Raw genomic sequence first — 18,952 nt, forward strand, 5'->3', positions numbered from 1 at the left:
ACCATAATGCAAAAGAATATGTATAACTGAATCACTTTGCTATACAGCAGAAATTAATACAACATTGTAAACGAAATATACTTCTATAAAATATTTTTAAAAAAAATTAAAATAAATAAATAAAACATGTTGGAAACACACACATACAAAAAAAGAAATCCCAAATATAATTCTAGACACCAGTGACATGTAACTCATCAGAAATTCCAATAATTGGAGAGCTGACTTGGGTTTGTAAGCTGAGTTCTATAGTCAATTTATATGACCTTCTCAATGCACTAATTAAATACGAACAAATCAGTGTCTCAATCTGTAAAATAAAAGAATTATTATTTATTTTTCTGGCTTCAAGTTTTAATCTTACAGGAAAAACACTAAAAGACATAATCACTTACGTTGGACACTGAAAAATAATGCTAAAAGCAGCTGTATTGCCTTTTGCCATGGATGTACAGCTAGAAATGAGCAACCTTACCTAACTCCAGGACCCTGATCAAGCAATCCCTATGAATATGGGGGAAAGACACTGTTTTGGACAGTGTATGACATGCCTATGAACACTATAGCTGGGACAACACTAATTCACAATCTTGTAACAGTGGAAATAACACTTTTCATTACTTACTTTGTCTAAAGTGAGCATATAGAAATTAGTGATATCGTGTTCTTGGGCATAACGGATTCGAGCTCTGCACTCTTCTTCATCTATTAGCTCACCCACATATTCATTGACAAATTCACCCTGGAACAAGAAATAGCTCTTGACTTAAGTGACAAAAAGCATAACTGTGTTCACAGGTATACCTTATTTTTAAAAATTAATGAAAACAACAGATTCTCCAAAGCAATTCATGCACATTTAACTAGTCACTTTAACAAAGGTTTATTCAAGAAACCACATAATATAAATATGATTCTTCAACTATTTGAAAATATGAACCATCTCCCCACTCCTACCACAGCCAACAGTAGAAAACTTGGGATACACCTTAAGATCAACCAAAATGAAAGTAAGTAAACTAAATCTCCACCATAATGGTGATATGGATAGTTGATCCCTTTACCTGTCCAAGAACCTAAAAGTCAATTTCACTAAACTATCCTCTTTTTCCTTGGAGCATGCCCTGCCTACTGCCCTTCCACATTTCACATCACTGTCCTCCTGACTCACTATACAATAGTCATACTGGCTTTCTCTCATGCTGTCCCCTCTACCTGAAATGCTTGAACACTCAACCAGCCTAAGCCAACAATTACTTATGTTTCAAGCCTCAATTTAAAACATTCTCAGGGACTTCCCTGGTGGTGCAGTGGTTAAGACTCCACACTCCCAATGCAGGGGGCCCGGGTTCGATCCCTGGTCAGGGAACTAGATCCCACATGCACGCCGCAACTAAGAGTTCACATGCCACAACTAAGGAGCCCATGTGACACAACTAAGGAGCCCTTGAGCTGCAACTAAGGAGCCTGCCTGCTGCAACTAAGACAGCGCAACAACAACAACAACAAAATTAAAATTCTCAGAGACAAGCTAGTTTCAGGCCCTTCGCCACATGGCTCCAGAACCCTTTGTGTTTCCACATTGGGTGATTACTTGTTCAATGTCTCTCCGCATCTAGAATGTAAACTGTATGAAAGCATGGACCATGTCTCTCTTACTGAGCACTGTATCACACAGCAACATGCCTGACACACAGGCAATATATAATAGTTCCTTAGCAAATGACTAAAATAGACCACCCCATATTCACTTCCTTTCCTAGAAACAAACTTCAATAAAATTCTTCAGAAGGTATAACCAGAGTAAGGTTTATTCTATTAAAATGTCAAATATAATTTATTCTACTCAAAGACTGTACAATACCATCTATTTATTAGAAACCTGCAGGTCCTTCCAAGTTTCAAGTTGAAGATGTTACTGCATTTTCATTAGAGAAGACCTAATCCTTTTCTCCTGCATGTTCCATGAACCCAAACCTATTTTTCTCTCAGTAAAAACAGATTTTATTTTATTAGTTGGTGATTAACACCTCTGTATCATGCTCTCACTATCCTAACTACAGGTTCCAGGATTTCCGCAAACGAGCAAACAAGGCCACAGTATCTCTATGAATTTCCCTCATTTTTATCATCCTCATACATAGTGAACATGATCAATACTTGAACTTTAGAAATAAAGGAGACCATCTATTTTCAAGCCTCTAATTTCTGGAAGGATTGGCAAGACATAAAAATAAGGTTAATCCTCACACAATATTATTTTCCTCCATGATCAATTTTATCATATTCATCAAGAACAATTACTCATATTAAGCAACTGCAAAGAAAAAAAATCTGAAAATTAAGAATAGGTTTCTTCACCTTTTTGATATCTGTTTTTGTCCGGAGACCCCAGCCCCTCTGTAATGTGCGAAAAATTTCAACCTCTGGATACTGGCGCTTAGTAAAGCACTGGTTTTGGCAGCGCCCTCCAGCAGGACATACTGTGGGGTGACACTCATAGAGCAGCATGCGGTTGATGCACTCGGAGTCTATCCCACAGGGGTTCTCATCAGTAGCTTTACAGTTGCAACGGGGAATTTCAGACAAGTCTGCAGTGAAGATCTGTACCCTGCCAATAGGACGGTTCACCTGGAGTAGAAACACATACTATAGTATAGCAGGCAAGTCAACACAAGACAATTTAGGACCTATGAAAGGCAGATTTCTTTCCTTTAAAGTCACATGCCACATTTTACATGATTCTGAATTATCAAGATTTAGCAGAATTATTCACAATAACTTAAATGTGGCAACAACACAAGTGTCCACCGACGAATTTAAGCAAAATGTGGTAAAAATAATGGAATCTCATTCAGCCTAAAAAGGAAGGAAATTTTGACACACGATATACAACATGGATGAACCCGGAGGATATTATGTTAAATGAAATAAGCCAGTCAAAACAGACAAATACTGATTCTACTTAGATACAAAGAGACAGAAAGCAGAATAATAGTTGCCAGGGGCTGAGAGGAGGGGAAAATGGGAAGCTACTGTTTATTGGGGCATAGATTTCAGTTTTACAAAATGTAAAGAGTTCTAAAGATGGATGGTGGCAACGGTTGCAAAACGTTATGAATGCATTTAATACCACTGAACTGTATACTTAAATATGGTTAAGATCAAAATTTTTATGTTATCTGTATTTTACCACAATTAAAAAACTGGAGGAGGGCTTCCCTGGTGGCGCAGTGGTTGAGAGTTCGCCTGCTGATGCAGGGGACACGGGTTTGTGCCCCGGTTCGGGAAGATCCCACATGCTGTGGAGCGGCTAGGCCCATGAGCCAGGGCCGCTGAGCCTGTGTGTCCGGGGCCTGTGCTCCACAACAGGAGAGGCCACAACAGTGAGAGGCCCGCGTACAGCAAAAAAACAAAAACCAAAAAAAAAAAAACCTGGAGGAAATAAAGATTTAGGCAATTTGACATAAAAATAAAACCTCACTTGATACGCAAAATGTAAATACCACAAATTTTAAAAATTCATCTCTTAAAAAAAGTCATAATTTCAAGGCTGGTAAGCCAAGTAAATTGTAAAATGAGTTTCTGCTATTGCCACATGGTGGCGCCACTTTAGCTGCTACATTAAAAAAAAAAATCACCATTCTCAACTGATATTTAACATGAAAAGGTCTCTGAGCAATCAGAGTCCTGTTTGTGAAGATGTATTTTACTATTGACTATCATAACTTGAAATCTTTTTAATAGACTATAGCAATGTCACCCAGGCATTCATTTTTAGTGGTGCTAGTACTGAAAACCACCGTGAAAATCCAGTGTGGTAAAACATAGAGGCCAAACAATTTCTGTGATTCTGAAGCCATTAGAATTTTCACAAATACTAACAACAATGTGGAGAAAAAAAAAATAGATGTTCCACAACAGAGATGGATTTGTGCACTATAAGAATGGTCTCCCCTAATTGGGGAGGGAGGGAGAGGGGGAGAGAGAGAGGGAGAGAGATGGGGAGGGAGAGGGAAGGAGGGAGGGAGAGGGAGAGGAGTGATAAAACCATAATTAAAAAGAATATATATATGTGTATAACTGACTCATTTTGCTGTATGGCAGAAATTAACACAACATTGTAAATCAACTATACTTCAATAAAATAAAATAAAAATGAGTCTCCCCTACTTGATATTATTTCAGTGGGAACAGTCAAACCATGAGTCTTCAAAAACCCATCCTATACATAAAATTTGACTCCTCAGGAACTGCATGATTTTGACAAGTCACTTTTACTTGTAAGACTGTTGTGGGGAATAATCTGTTTGTAGAAGTATACTGCCCTCAAACGTTCTCCAGAACAACTTAAAATGACGTAAGTCTCACTGCCAGATCTCTTCCCAGCTTCTTTAAAATACTGATAAACAGTATTAACTTGTTAATGGAGGAACACCCTCACCATATGCAACTGGAAGTCACAAACCTACTGAGTAAGGCAAATTCTAAGGCATAAACAAGGGCTGAGCTCAATCACCTGAGACTACAGGTCCTACATAAGGCATCTGAATATTCACCTCTGATTCAAGGTGAATACCTTTACCTGACTGACACACTGCCATCCAAAAAAAGTTTCATCCTACTCCTTTTCTCTCTATAAAGGTATGTTTCAATCATTCCTCCTTGACATATGATCTAACTTGTTATTAATCCCAAATAAGTTTCTTGCCTAACACAACATAAAGCAAAAACAAAACCCCACACATGGTTAAGTTAAGAACAACACAGATATGTAATTGTAGTATTTACACTTGCTCTAGATCAGGGATTGACAAACTTTTTCTGTAAAGGGCCAGACAGTAAATATTTTATCTTATGCAAGCCATAGATCTCTGGTGCATGTTGCTCAACTCTGCCACTATAGCTCGAAAGCAGCAATAGACAATATGTAAATGAATAAGCATAGCTGTGTGTCAATAAAGCTTTAATTATGGACACTAATATTTGAATTTTATAAAATCTTCATGTGTCAGGAAATAGTCTGTAAAAAACAAATTTTCCCAACCATACATAGTAGGCCAGATTTGGCCCATGGACCATAGTTTGCCAACTCCTATTCTAAATCTTTTTCCTGGAAATACGTTTTTGTTTTAAAGGTGGAGGAAAGAAGTTGGTGTCTAAATTCTGTGATTAGATCATGTATGGGACGTTAGTTGGTTTCTCAATATACAGGTTCAATACGGTTGACGGGCTACCCTGAAGGGCCTAACTTCTGCTATATGTGACATCTACAACTGTGGAAACAAATTACTTTCCCTTTTTCTGAGGATGAACTACACCTCAGTGTTATGTCTCCATGCATAGTAACTCCATTTAACTCTCAGTTCTACCATCAGGGTCCATTTAGACCCAATTTTAGGTTTTGTTTTGTTTTTTTCCCAACAGTTTTAACTATTCGTAAGGATTGATATTTTATATTTTATGGCACTTTCTCCGAGGTCTTTCAAAAATCAAGAAGAAACTTTACTTATTAAAAAAACTCATTCTATATTGCAACTACTAGGCAGGTCCATTAGACTTTTATAAATCTAATCTTTATTATGGAGTTTTAGTGTTCTTACTTTTCCTATATCTCATAATTCTTTACTAACTCATCATCACTCTTTGTTACTCATCAATGATTGCCAACTATGCTAAAAAAGACAAATCATAAAAAAGAATCATAAAAACATGATGCAACAGTGAAACAGTCACAGTTTAGTTTCTGCACTGCATTACCCAAAGTACTACATCATCTTTCCAGAAAGTATAAAAGACTGGAGATAACATCTTTCAGTCTACTTTTAGTAGGGTTGCTAGATTTAGCAAGTAAAAATCCAGGATACCAAACTGAATTTGAATGTCAGATAAAAAACAAATTGTTTTTTAGTTTAAGTATGTCCCATGGAATATTTGGGACATACTTAACACACTAGACTCTAAAAATTGATCTCTAAGTGAAAATCTCAGACTTCAGAAACTCAAAAAAAAAAAAAAAAATCAATGAGTGCACAAATAATGCTTTTCTAATGACAAAATATATATATATTTGTGGTCTGATATTTGAGCACCAAAACTAACTTGATTAAAACATTTTTAAAAAAGAGGTTTCAGTAAATACTTACTAAAATTCCGAATAAGTTTTTTCCTCACTATTCCTTTATTTTTACTTCTGTAAAGTATTTATAAAAATGACTTAACAATATAAAAATATAAAGGGTCTACTGGACCCAGATGAGAAATGATGATGACTGTTTTACCAGGTACACTAGCATCAGGTACACTTAACATGTATTCTTGTGACCTTGGGAATCCTAGTCATACTGGCCACCTAAAATATCTTTACTATTAGCCATTACGAGAAGACTTACCATGTGTATTATTCACACTATCTCAGGGCCATTTATCATTTTTTATCAAGGCTCTTTTTTCCCTTTCAAACCACAAGGTGTTGACTGTGAACAGAATCTATTCCAATCCACTTTATGAAAAGACTTTCGAAAGCAACAGGAACAACACTGTATCAACACACAACTAATTTTATAAAGTGTACACAATGTGCTAGAAATGGTGCTCTGGCAGTTTTTTCTTATCTTCTTTCAAGCTCATACCTCTACCTAAAAGCAACTGTGCTTGCGCTTCCAGTTCTCCTCATGAACAGAGCGGGAAGCAGGCAAGCTGTTATTACAGGGTCTCTCCTGAGGTCTTTTCTCACCTTTATATGTTTATAAGGCGGTGGCTTCTTGTCATTCTTTCGATCTTCCTGCAGCTGTCTTAGCTCTTTTTGGGCCTTTAACTCCTCAAACCTTGCTGCAGCTTCCTGAAGAGCTAAGAAAACATACAGCACAGTCACTTAATCTCTGGGTAGTGTTACTTATTTCGCTTTTTCCCCCTTTTAAGTTGGAGAAAATTCACGTTTTAGACAAAAATCTAAGACATATATATGATTTCTATTTTCTAGTAAGTTATAGTCCCCAGAGTGTTCATATATGGCATTAAAATAAAACATAATCCATCATTAAATGGCACTATACAGACTACCAGTGTCAGAGGAAAACTTAAAACAAAAAACAAAGCTAAATAATTTGAAAAAGCCCACATATAACATCTCCTAACAACAACTAGACTGCATCTGCTCAGCAAAGTCACTGCCTTTATGCCTTTTTCCTCAGTTCTGAGTTTTCTGCTTCCACAAATAATGTGCCTCCTAGGTGTCCAGGTAACATGCTGTGTTCCTTTGGAAGAAATTAAAATTTGAAGTTTTCCTTTCCTTCTTCCCTGTTGTCTAGAGCACCTATCCTACTCTTCTCCTAAAGCTCATTCTGTAAATATCAGTTATTAGCCTAAAACAAAGATAGATCTTTGCAGCTAATCTGCATTCAAGTCCTGAACTTTCATATGTTTAAAAGATTGTAGTGTCTGAAAAGTATGAAAAAAATCTTAATCTCATTCTTCTCCACTTAAAACAAAATTTTAATTCATTATTCTTGACTCAGGTTAAAAACTCTTTAAAGAATTCCAAATTTTCCCACTTTCCTCTCTGTAGTTTTCCCCAAGCTCTGCCAGTTCTTTAAAGAAAATCTCCCCTCTAATCCACACCCCTTTCTCCATTTCCTTGTCACCATCTAGCAGACTTGATGTTGCCTGGAGTTGTTCCCTCCTTCATTCCCTATTATTCAGCACGTCCTACCTAGTTTATCTACTTAATGTCTATCTAGTACCCATCATCCTCTTGACTCCATGCGCTATTCTCTGTGACAGTCTCATTATCTCTGCCTGAAATTACTAAAACAGCCATCTCGCTGACATTCCTGGCTACAACCTCTCACTTTCTAGGGTCCTGACATTCTAGTCAGATTGAGATTTCTAAAATCTGCTCTGACCATGTAACTTAGCCACCTTTTCAGTAAAACAGTCCAGTGTTCCCCCAACCCCGTGCTTAAACCACAGCAAATACTTGGAGGTCACTAACTCATCACGTTCGACTCAATGTGTGCTTTCACATAGGCTGTCTTTTTGTTACAACATTTAAGTTGTTAACTTCCTCACAGTCAGTGTAGGGGTTAAGAGTTTGGATTCTGGAGCCCAACTATACTAGAGTTTGAAACCTTTCTCTATCACTTACTGGCACTGGAACCTTGTGCAACAAATTTAACCTTTTTTTTCTTTTGGCCACGCCACGCAGCTTTCAGGATCTTAGTTTCCTGACTAGGGACTGAACCCGGGCCCCTGGCAGTGCAAGCACGGAGCCCTAACCACTGGACCACCAGGGAATTCCCCAAATTTAATTTTTATGTGCCTCAATTTCCTCATCTATAAGATAAAGATAATGGCATCTAACTTATAGGGTTGCTGCAAAGACTTAAAGCAGAAAACAAACTTTGAACGGGTCTTGGCAATCAACAACTGGTAACCATTATTATAGTTCTTCTTCAGAGTATCACTTAAGAAAGAAGCCATCCATGACTTCCAAACTTTGCTCCCCAGCACTGTTTTGCTTCCTCTTGGTCTGCTCCCACAGCATACCATGCACACTTCTGCCACAGCACTCTAAAAGAATGGCATTTTGACTACCTGTATCTGTGTCCAATTCCCCCACAAAACTGTGTGTTCCTTGAAGGCAGAGGCCAGCCTAAGGTCAAGGTACAGAAAGAGCAGAATTGCAGAGCTTCAGCAGGCTCAGACTTACGATATTGCCTACACTCCACTTTCGTCCCCAGCCTTGACGGTGGCCAGCTCTGTGCAAAGATGGTGGTCATTTGGTCCCTGACCACCTGAGACTATAAGACTCAAGACCCAAACTCCTGTAGTATTAGTACTGATAGTGCATATCTGCACAGAAAGCACACTGTCAACAGGTAAGTGAGGACTCCTGAAATAACATGAGGGCAACAAAACCTCTGTTGAACTTTTTCCTTATGGACATCATTCTCATTCCCCATCCAGGAAGTTTCACCTGCTTAGAATTTTATGGCACCTCACCAGGAAGTTTCACTTGCTTAAAAATCCCCTCTTCACCTCACCATGCAAACAAAATCTTATACTTCAATGTCCAAATATATTCAAATAACAAGCGATACCTGTATTGCCTTTCAAAGGACAGCTAAAGGAAGAAGCTAATTATCATTGATGGGATACCAACTATATGCCCTTCAGGATGATTTTTGTATTATCTCATTGAATTCTCAAAGCAACCCTTACTCGTTATATTGGCAGAGAGAATGCTGTCAACCCCTCCTGGACTCAAATACCCCCTCTCTCCTTCACTGTTAGGCCAGCTTACAAAAACCTCTTTGCGCCTTTACCATCTTATGTTGCTCTATAATTTTGGGTGAATTTTATTTCTTCTCAACAAACTAAACAAACAAACAAACACCTCTTTGGAACAAATGTGGCTCTGCTAGATATTCTAGCCCTTGCCTTGCAAACTGTAGTGTTTATTCTACAAAACAGTTCCAAAGTTCTGGTACCCACCTGATGAGACACTGACAAAACAGAATTGGTAAGATAAGGAACTTCCCTTAAGGAAATTCTAGTTAAGTAAAGGTTAGGTTCAAAACTAATGAACTACATGGGTCAACTTCTCTGTAAAATCCTGTAGCCACAGCCACATACTGCCCCGGAAGGCAGAACATAGCTGCTAACGGAGCATATATGAATTCTAAAACATACAATTCTAACAGATAGCAGATACGTGGGCAACAGAGGTCTGTGTTGGCCTGAGAAACAAAAAGGATAGATAAAGTTACCTTTTTTATATGTACCGTCCACTCCTTTGCCCATCTTATCCTTGCTGCTCACATCCCCCTCCATGTAGGGAAAGACTCGGGCCTGGTGAGTCCACAGATAGTCATTAGACCCAAAGAAGAGCACAGGGAACTCGCCCACATCATGTCTCATCTTGTCAATATTGGAAGGTACAGCTCGAGGATGGCAGATCTCAGCTGGCCACCACCTGGGAAAGGTGAAAAGAAGGAAGGAAACCTCTAGAAGGCTGCAAGGAATGAAAAAGAATCCTACTTTTGGGACAGGAATGAGGAAAAGCAATGTCTCTCTAACCCACATTAATGTCCAACCCAGAGCATTCTTACAATCTAACTAGAGAAGAAACAAGCAGTATGTGCCAGAAGGCTGAAGATGCCCACTCTCACGCACATGCTCAAATATACACACACACACTCCCTTAGACTGTTGTTCTACTTCAAGGAATCTATAAAAGGAAATAATTAGAGATATGAACAAAACTTTATGACTATAATGTCCATTGAAGTATTATCTGTAAGAATGAAAACCTGGAAAAATTTTAAATGTTCAACAGTAAGGGAACGACAAACACTATACAATGAAATACAAATTGGCCTTTGAGAAGGAAACTACTACAACGACTTTTAGGAAGACAATTTGGCATTAGCTATTAAAGCTGGAAACCCTGACCCTGCTATTCTATCCTGAGAATGGCCTAGAGAAGCTCCCATGCATGTACATCATGAAACACTGATAAAATATTGATAGTCCAAACGTGAATGTGAGAATGGATAAATAACTACACCACACTGTATGACTATATAAAGGAACACTGTAGAACAGTGAAGTACGAATGAGCTAGAGCACTGCACTAACCATAATACATCTCAGGAGCGTAACAGTGAATGAAAAAAGCAAGCTGCAGGAAAATACAGCAACAATTCCTTTATATAAAGATCTAAAACATACAGAACAAAACACACATGTGGTAAACCTATATAACCAGGCAAAGAAATAAAAAACATAAAATGCAGTACAAGGTGCCAGTAAAGTACTATTTTTTTTAACTGGGAGGTACATACACAAGTGTTTCTTTAAAATCAAGCATGTTATAATATTTTTTGTACATTCCATATCCAATAAAAATAATTTTAAAAAGAAAAAGCAAGAAACAAAACTGGGTACAAGGAACGATAAGGCTAATTAATTATGTTGAAGGTGCATGTACTGGTGTGTCTGCAAGTAAATATGCCAAAATGTTAGCGATGTCTCTTCCTTGTTTGTGAGATTATGGGTTTGTTTTAATTCATAAAGTTCCTACAGAGGACATATATTATTCCTATAATTGCAAAACATAAAGCAAAGTCTTTTTCTTCTATAATGGAAAATTAATGGGGGAGGGGGTGAACCTTGTTTAATCAGACCATTTTTAAAAAACAGTTAAGCACAAGAAACAGAGGCTGGTAAAAGAAATAAGTGCCAGTCTCCTTCATGCTTACTTACCTGTATCGTCCAACTTTTACCCAGACAATTTCCCTGTAATGTGGCTTTTTGCCTGCCTTACAGTCATTGCAATACCAGTTTCCTTCAGGGATATCAATGTTCAGGCATTCACGATGAAAAGCAGCAGGGCAAGAATCACAGCACAGAAGGCTGCCTCCTGTGGGAATCAAAAAATCTGGCACTAGCATCACAAGGCTGCATATAAGGACCCAGCTGAAACAGCTCTTGCTCAGCTCCTAACCAATTATTTATCTCCCAGCCAAGGGCTTAGTAATTTAATTATTCAGAAAGACTTTTCTGCAAGAGTATTCCCTCTCCAATGTACTTGAACCACACCCCTGGGGGTTTGTCAGATTTTACCCTTATTGGCAAAATTAGGTTAGGGCAATGAGGGCAGAAGTAAACCTCTAAAAGTCATATATGTACACACACACACACCCCACACTTCTTCCTCTTCATTAAGAGACAACACACTATAAAGAGAATATCAATGATACACAATGCCAGAGTATAAAGAGCACAAGCTTTAACTGATGTCAGACTTGAGCTCTAAGATCATATGACTTTGGGGAATTCTCTTTCTTTGCTGAGTTTTAATTTCTTCAGCGGTAAGGTATTTTCTACAATGAACAATAAATAATCACACCTGTTTGAGAACTAACTAAGCTAAATAAATTGCCTAGTAGTGTCTGACACATAAGTAGTCTCCACAAGGCCAGTTCCTTCCCTCTTTTGAAATTACATTTTAATCTTTTTTGTTTGGCACTCTCACAACACCTAAAGGCCCTCTGCAGAATAACATTTATAAATGCATAAACATAATACACAAAAGAACATAGATTATATTAAAATGATCAGAATGTTAGAACAAGAGATTAAGAGTTATATATGTTTCCTTGTAATGCACAAATAAGAGTATGTAGCAGTAGTAATAATTGGAAACAAGACTTCAAGATATGTGCAACAAAATTTACTGGTGACAAAAATCACAGGTACTAATGTTCTTTGTAGCCTAAACTTCAGTTAGGTATAAGATCTACCCTCTCCATCCAAGTTTTCGGATACCAGATTAATTACATATATTGCAGTGATGATGAATTTCCACTTCTTAAAAGATTTTTACCCAAAGTGCCTCAATTTACATATCTGAATCTGAAATCCTCATGGTTGCAGATAATAAAGAATTTCAGGTAAAGAGGTTTCACATTTAAGGAATACAATAAATGCCTTATTTATGCCAGAAATGAGCATGCTTCAAACATGCTAGACTCAAGCACGTAATTTCAAGTTTCATCCTGAAGAGACAGTGAGGGATAAAGTCATAAGCAAGGTATATACTCATGTCTATCTTCTTGGTTTCACTGTGCTTCTCTTTCCTCATAAAAACCTACGAAAAACTTAATTTTCTGACACCCCATCCTTAAACGATTTCTACAGTGCCTTTTCTTTTTCTCAATAATCAAGAGTAGGCTCTTAAAACAAGCTTTGCGGTGTTTAAACAGCCTCTGTTTGTTTTGTTTTGTTGGGGACAGGGATGTGCTTTTGAGACCCAACTCCTGCTTCAACTAGAGAAGCTCTCCTTTTACCTGTGTTGGAGATTGTACACCTCAGATTCAGAGTGAGGTTTCATTTGGGAAGAAGGTCTGTTGCTACAAGTTCCAAGAACTTGTTTACTCAATACATATAGCCTGTACTCTATGCTTTCAAAGTCATATTTTGCTATTTTTGTGCATTTTGTGGATGAGGTAAACAATCTTTGCATGGGACATAGAGTGACACAGAGTCACATAAGTGACTGCCCCAATAATGGGATACCTTCTACAACATTCCTCTCTATGCTTAGTTATCTGCTGAGTCAAAATTTGATTAATAACAATTTGCCAACTACATGGCCTTGGTAGAAAAATCTTCCTTTTACTAAGCTGACATTCATGACAACTAGAAATATGTCATGTACAATAAGGCATTTGAATTAGGCCTTCAAAGAAGGCATGAAAAGAAATCTGGACAGAAGAATAACCAGTGAAGAACGGTCAATGGTGGCAAGCACAACAATTTTGCAGGGAAGGACATAATGGGATGAGCTAAGGGAGAATATGAAGAAAGAAATTGACAGGATTAGTCTGGGTGATGAGTGGGAGGCAGGCAGAAGGGTCTGTCTGGTGGGAGTAAAGGAAACATATAGGAGAAAGACAGGAAGACGAAAAGAGGGAAAACCACATGAACCATTATAAGAAACCAAAAGATGAAAAGGTGACATTTGGTAGAAGACAGTAAGAGAAAATAAGAGTTTAAACATGTTCTTGAATTCTAGGAAACGATTATTTCCAATTAGCGATTTACCAAACTATTACCATAACACTCGGATGACCACCTTCGGTTTTCTCCTATATGTGAACAAACAAATGTCCCAAGACTCTACTCTTTCCTTGTCTTGTAACAGCAAGATAATCCTAGATAGTGGGATCAACAGTTCTTAGGCTTTTTGGCCTCACGAACACTTTATAGTTTTGAAAAATAAGGAGATTCCAAGAGAGCTTTTGTTTTTTTTGTTGTTTTGCGGTACGCGGGCCTCTCACTGCCGTGGCCTCTCCTGCTGCTGAGCACAGGCTCCGGACGCGCAGGCTCAGCGGCCCTGGCTCACGGGCTCAGCCGCTCCGCGGCACGTGGGATCCTCCCGGACCGGGGCACGAACCCTTGTCCCCTGCATCGGCAGGCGGACTCTCAATCACTGTGCCACCAGGTAAGCCCCGAGCTTTTGTGTTTATGGGCTAAAAATACTGATTAATTCATTTAAAAGTAACAATAAATCTATTATGTTAACATAAATCACATTTTTATGAATAACTATATTTTCCAAAATGAACATTTTGGAAATAACTATAATGTTCCAAAATGAACAACAGTAGGAGCCTGTTTATCTATTTCATATATGTGTACCTGTTAATCCAAAATTCCCAATTTATCCCTTCCCTCCCTTTTCCCTTTGGTAACCATAAGATTGTTTTCTATGTCTGTGAGTCTATTTCTGTTTTGTAAATAGGCTCATTTGTATCATTTTTTTTAGACTCCCCATATTAGTGATATCGTATGATATTTGTCTTTCTCTGACTGACTGACTTCACTTAGTATGATAATCTATCTCTAGGTCTATCCATGTTGCTGCAAATGGCATTATTCATTCTTTTATATGGCTGAGTAATATTCCACTGTGTGTGTGTGCGTGCACGTGTAAATATATATATATATATATATATATATACACACACACACACACCACATCTTCCTTCTCCATTCATCTGTCAATGGACACTTAAGTTGTTTCCATATCTTGGCTATTGTAAATGGTGCTATGAACACTGGGGTGCATGTATCTTTTTGAATTAGAATTTTCATCTTTTTTAGACATGTGCCCAAGAGTGGGATTGCTGGATCATATGGTAACTTTATTTTTAGTTTTTTTAGTTTTTTTTTTTTTTTGCGGTACTCAGGCCTCTCACTGCTGTGGCCTGTGCCATTGCGGAGCACAGGCCCTGGATGCACAGGCTCAGCGGCCATGGCTCACGGTCCCAGCCACTAAGGGAAGCCCTATTTTTAGTTTTTTTAAGGAACCTCTATACTGTTCTCCATAGTGGCTGCACCAATTTACATTCCTACCAACAGTGTAGGAGGGTTCCCTTTTCTCCACACCCTCTTCAGTACTTGTTATTTGCAGACTTTTTGATGATGGCCATTCTGACCAGTGTTGGTGACGATCATATTTTTTTGCTAACATTTTTGCAAATATTTTTACTTAAATCTGTTGTAAAATGTTGTCTGGTTGATGTATATGAAGAAAATCTGGTCTCTCACAGATAAACAGGTGGAAAATGGCGTATTTTAATAACCTGTTCAATAACTACATATTCTTTGATACTATACACTAAAACTTCACAGGGTAAACCTTAGTTGCAGTGTCTAATCTGAAACTGCATCAATATACTATTGATATGTTACTAATAGCTACTAATGTAACGATTACATTAAAATTCTTTAATCTGTCTTGCACTTTGAATGGATCTTTTACATATGCATGGTTTTTAACATCATGCATTGTTCACATGGAAAATATTGGTTTGCTGAGTGGTAATCTTCCAAATGTTGATCTATTTCGTTATGTAATACTAAAATGTCACATTTATTAATATCCCCATGAGTTCATCAGTAAATACTAGGAAGCAGTTAAGCTCAGGGTGGGTAGATGACAGTTTTCCAAAATTCTAATTTTCACTTAAGAACTCAAATTTTATCATTGGCAACAATTTGCCAGTTGTTTTTCCTTGAATTGACAGGCTCCTTTTTATCCATTTTCAAGAAATGTCTGACAAATATCCAAGTATAAAGAGCCATAGTTTTTTAGTAATTTTAAAAATTAATTTATTTTTATTGGAGTATAGTTGATTTACATTTTTAGTAATGTTTAAGACTAAAAATGGTGTTCCATGAACAAGGCAGCCAGTTCAGACTGCAACTCAATTGCATGAGTGCTTTAACTTAAGATAACCAACAGTATGCAACAGAACTGCTTTATGTATACTTCCCATTTTATCACACTGAATATTAAAACAATGTTCACATGACAGTTGAGATTTAATACATTTTACTTACTTTTTAAAATCGAGGACATAGTTATGTGAAATGTCCAAGTTTTTATTGCAAGTGTGTGGTGACACAGAATTCAATGACTGCTATTACTTGTACAGTTTAGGGCCATCACCCTGATTTGCACTAAGGTGCTAGCAGTTTTACTCACTATTGGCTTTGCACCATCTGTGCAAATGTCAACAAAGAAAAAAGGCAAGTAACATCTTGGTATTATTATGAAAAGAATTATCTCATGGAGGCTCCTGAAAGGGTCTCTGGATCTTCTCCACTTCCCAAAGATCAAGATCTGAGAGCCACTGCTGCAGCTACTAAGTTTTCTTGGGGACTAAGTTTTCATTATGAGTATCCACTATTATGCCACAAGTTAGGACTGCCAATACAAAGGAACCTCTACTCTGAAAACATCTCATTCCACTATGGAATGAAAAACAGTCTAATGCTGAAACTGTTTCATCTCCCCATCTTCACAAAACATGTAAAATTTTTAGAGCCTACATTTCAGCCTCCCAGACATCTATTTTCATTCTAAGAGCAGAATTATAGAATGTTGTATTTAAATGCTATTAAATATCAAAATTGTCTTTAACTTTCTTCTAAACAAAAGACAGGTGGTATAATGATAAACAGGCAGCAGTGTTCACCACAGTTTTATAAGGAACAGATATTATAAAAGCAAAAAAGAATGTATGATACAGGAGAATCACAAAGCTAACATATCTAAAACCAAAAACAGCATAGTACTTTGTGCACTAAACATCCCTAAACATCCCTAACTATATCAAAATTCCACCCACACGATTGCACTTAATACTCTATTTTATTTATTCTATATTAGAACTAGTTTGAGGATTACAACTATGTCCTGATGCAAACTCTAGTCATGTTACATAAATCTTAAGAGCAACAACAGCAACAACAAAAAAGTCCCTATTGACCATTTTCAATCATATAAAGGAGTCATAAAACTTCTTTTATGGCTTTAGCACTATTTAGTATATCCCAATTTCTCAAAAGGGATGCTAATTCAATTACACATGTTGACTCTTTTTAAAATTAGTCCTTCAGAATGTTCATAACCAGCCAAATTTTTGTGAAATTGCATCACCAATAAGTAGATCTTAAAAAACAGAGAAGTCAAGGAAATTGTTTCCCCTAAATTACTAATCAACAAAATTTAGTCAATTTGAAGAGGAAATGAAAAAACTGTATAAGAGAACTGGTGCCACCCTCAACACTATAAAACAGGGGAGCAATGTCCACAAAAGTTTTGGAAAAAGAACAAGCAGTCTAAGATCTTATAGTAACCCAATGTGTGCTTCTAGAAAAGAGGCAAATGAAGAACAGTCTCAAGCGGAGAAATGTAGGACCTGTGGGTGTTTCTCAGAAGTTCGGCCAACCAAGAGAAAAATTTAAATACAGAATTTAGAACTACAAGCACCCCAGTAAATAGACTGGTGGAGTACTAAATCCTCCACTTAACAAAACAGCAAAAATCAGGCTGTGAGGAATGGAAAGGAAAGAAAATGTTTAAGAAAGATAATATTGACGTTGCTCTAAATTAGGAGAAGTATGTTTTAAGTAGGGGTTGGAGAGGGGGGAGATACAGATAAAGACATAAAATTTATTTGTCCTCCACTGAAGACCTTGTAGGAACTATTATCCCTTACAGTGAGAAAATATTTAACAGAAGTTCATAAATTCTTTTACTTTCACCTTGTTTATTCCCTTTAAACTAATATAAAATTGATTTTAGAAAAACCACACACAATTACCTGATAACAGCATCTTCTAGACTTGTCCCTATCCAGATATCTACCCTTTCTATCTGCTTATATGCACATATGTCTGGAGTATTATCACTTAATATTAAGCAATGGTTTTTTCTGATTGTAGGACTTGGGGTTATTTAAGGTTTTTAAAATTTCTTTCTTATTTTATTTTTTTACCTCCAGTTTATTTTTTGTTTTTTGCGGTACGTGGGCCTCTCACTGTTGTGGCCTCTTCCATTGCGGAGCACAGGCTCCGGACGCACAGGCTCAGCGGCCATGGCTCACGGGCCCAGCCGCTCCGCGGCATGTGGGATCTTCCTGGACCGGGGCACGAACCCGTGTCCCCTCCATCGGCAGGCGGACTCTCAACCACTGCGCCTCCAGTTTATTTTTTACTTTTTTCCCCAGTTTTATTGAGATATCATTAACATATAATATTGTGTAAACTTAAAGTGTACAATATATATGTACTTGATATGTGTATATACTGTGAAGTGATCACCACAATAAGATTAGGTAACATATTCAACAACTCACACAGTTAAAATTTTAAGGTGTGTGTGTGTATGTGAGAGAGACAGAGTGAGACAGAGAGAGAGAGAGAGAGAGAGAGAGAGAGAGAGAGAGAGAGAGAACTTAGAAGATCTACTCTCACAGCAACTTTCAAATATACAATACAGTATTGTTAACTATAGTCACCATGCTGTGTATTACATCCCCCAAATTTATTCATCTTATAACTGGAAGTTTGTACCATCTGACCACATTCCCCCATTTTCTAAAAACAATTTTGTTTCCTTTCTCTTTTCTTTAAGTTGCTTCAATTGTTTATCATTTTGTTAAAATTAAGTCATTATTCAAAATAACAAAAATAAAACACTCTCTATTGGGGAACAAAACCACTGTACTGTTATGTTATCAATAATTAAGGACATCACTTCCCAGTATTTCTTCTAATGGCAATGTGAACAAAACTATACTTTTGTTTCAATTAAAATACTGCATTCATCTCTTTTTAGACTATTCATACATCAGGAAGTCATGTCTTACCTTCTGAGCATACAAAACACCAGCTAACATTAACATGCTCATGATTTCGGCAGCCACGTCTGGGGGTAAAGTGATTAGGGCAGATGATGCTATTGGATGCAAGGATCTTTGACCCAGCAGCCAGGCAAAAGTCATTGGCATGGTATGCCACTGGGCAGCGGACACAGCGCATCAGTCGACCTAAAAATAAGAGAAAAACCAGGGAGAGACAAAAGAAAAAG

The 18,952-nt window shown here is 37.4% G+C and overlaps 1 protein-coding gene across 1 annotated transcript in view; it reads right to left on the reverse strand.

The window, feature by feature from the left end:
* NSD1 (nuclear receptor binding SET domain protein 1) overlaps positions 1 to 18,952 on the reverse strand; it is a 134,413-nt gene that overhangs the window by 14,527 nt on the left and 100,934 nt on the right. The window contains 6 exon segments of the mRNA XM_024745593.1: positions 626 to 742; positions 2,362 to 2,631; positions 6,737 to 6,849; positions 9,771 to 9,976; positions 11,269 to 11,425; positions 18,732 to 18,911. Coding sequence (XP_024601361.1) covers positions 626 to 742; positions 2,362 to 2,631; positions 6,737 to 6,849; positions 9,771 to 9,976; positions 11,269 to 11,425; positions 18,732 to 18,911 — 1,043 coding nt within the window.

The sequence above is a fragment of the Neophocaena asiaeorientalis genome, unplaced genomic scaffold (genome assembly GCF_003031525.2).
Source record: "Neophocaena asiaeorientalis asiaeorientalis breed wild unplaced genomic scaffold, Neophocaena_asiaeorientalis_V1.1 scaffold292, whole genome shotgun sequence".
NCBI classification, from domain to species: Eukaryota; Metazoa; Chordata; class Mammalia; order Artiodactyla; family Phocoenidae; genus Neophocaena; species Neophocaena asiaeorientalis.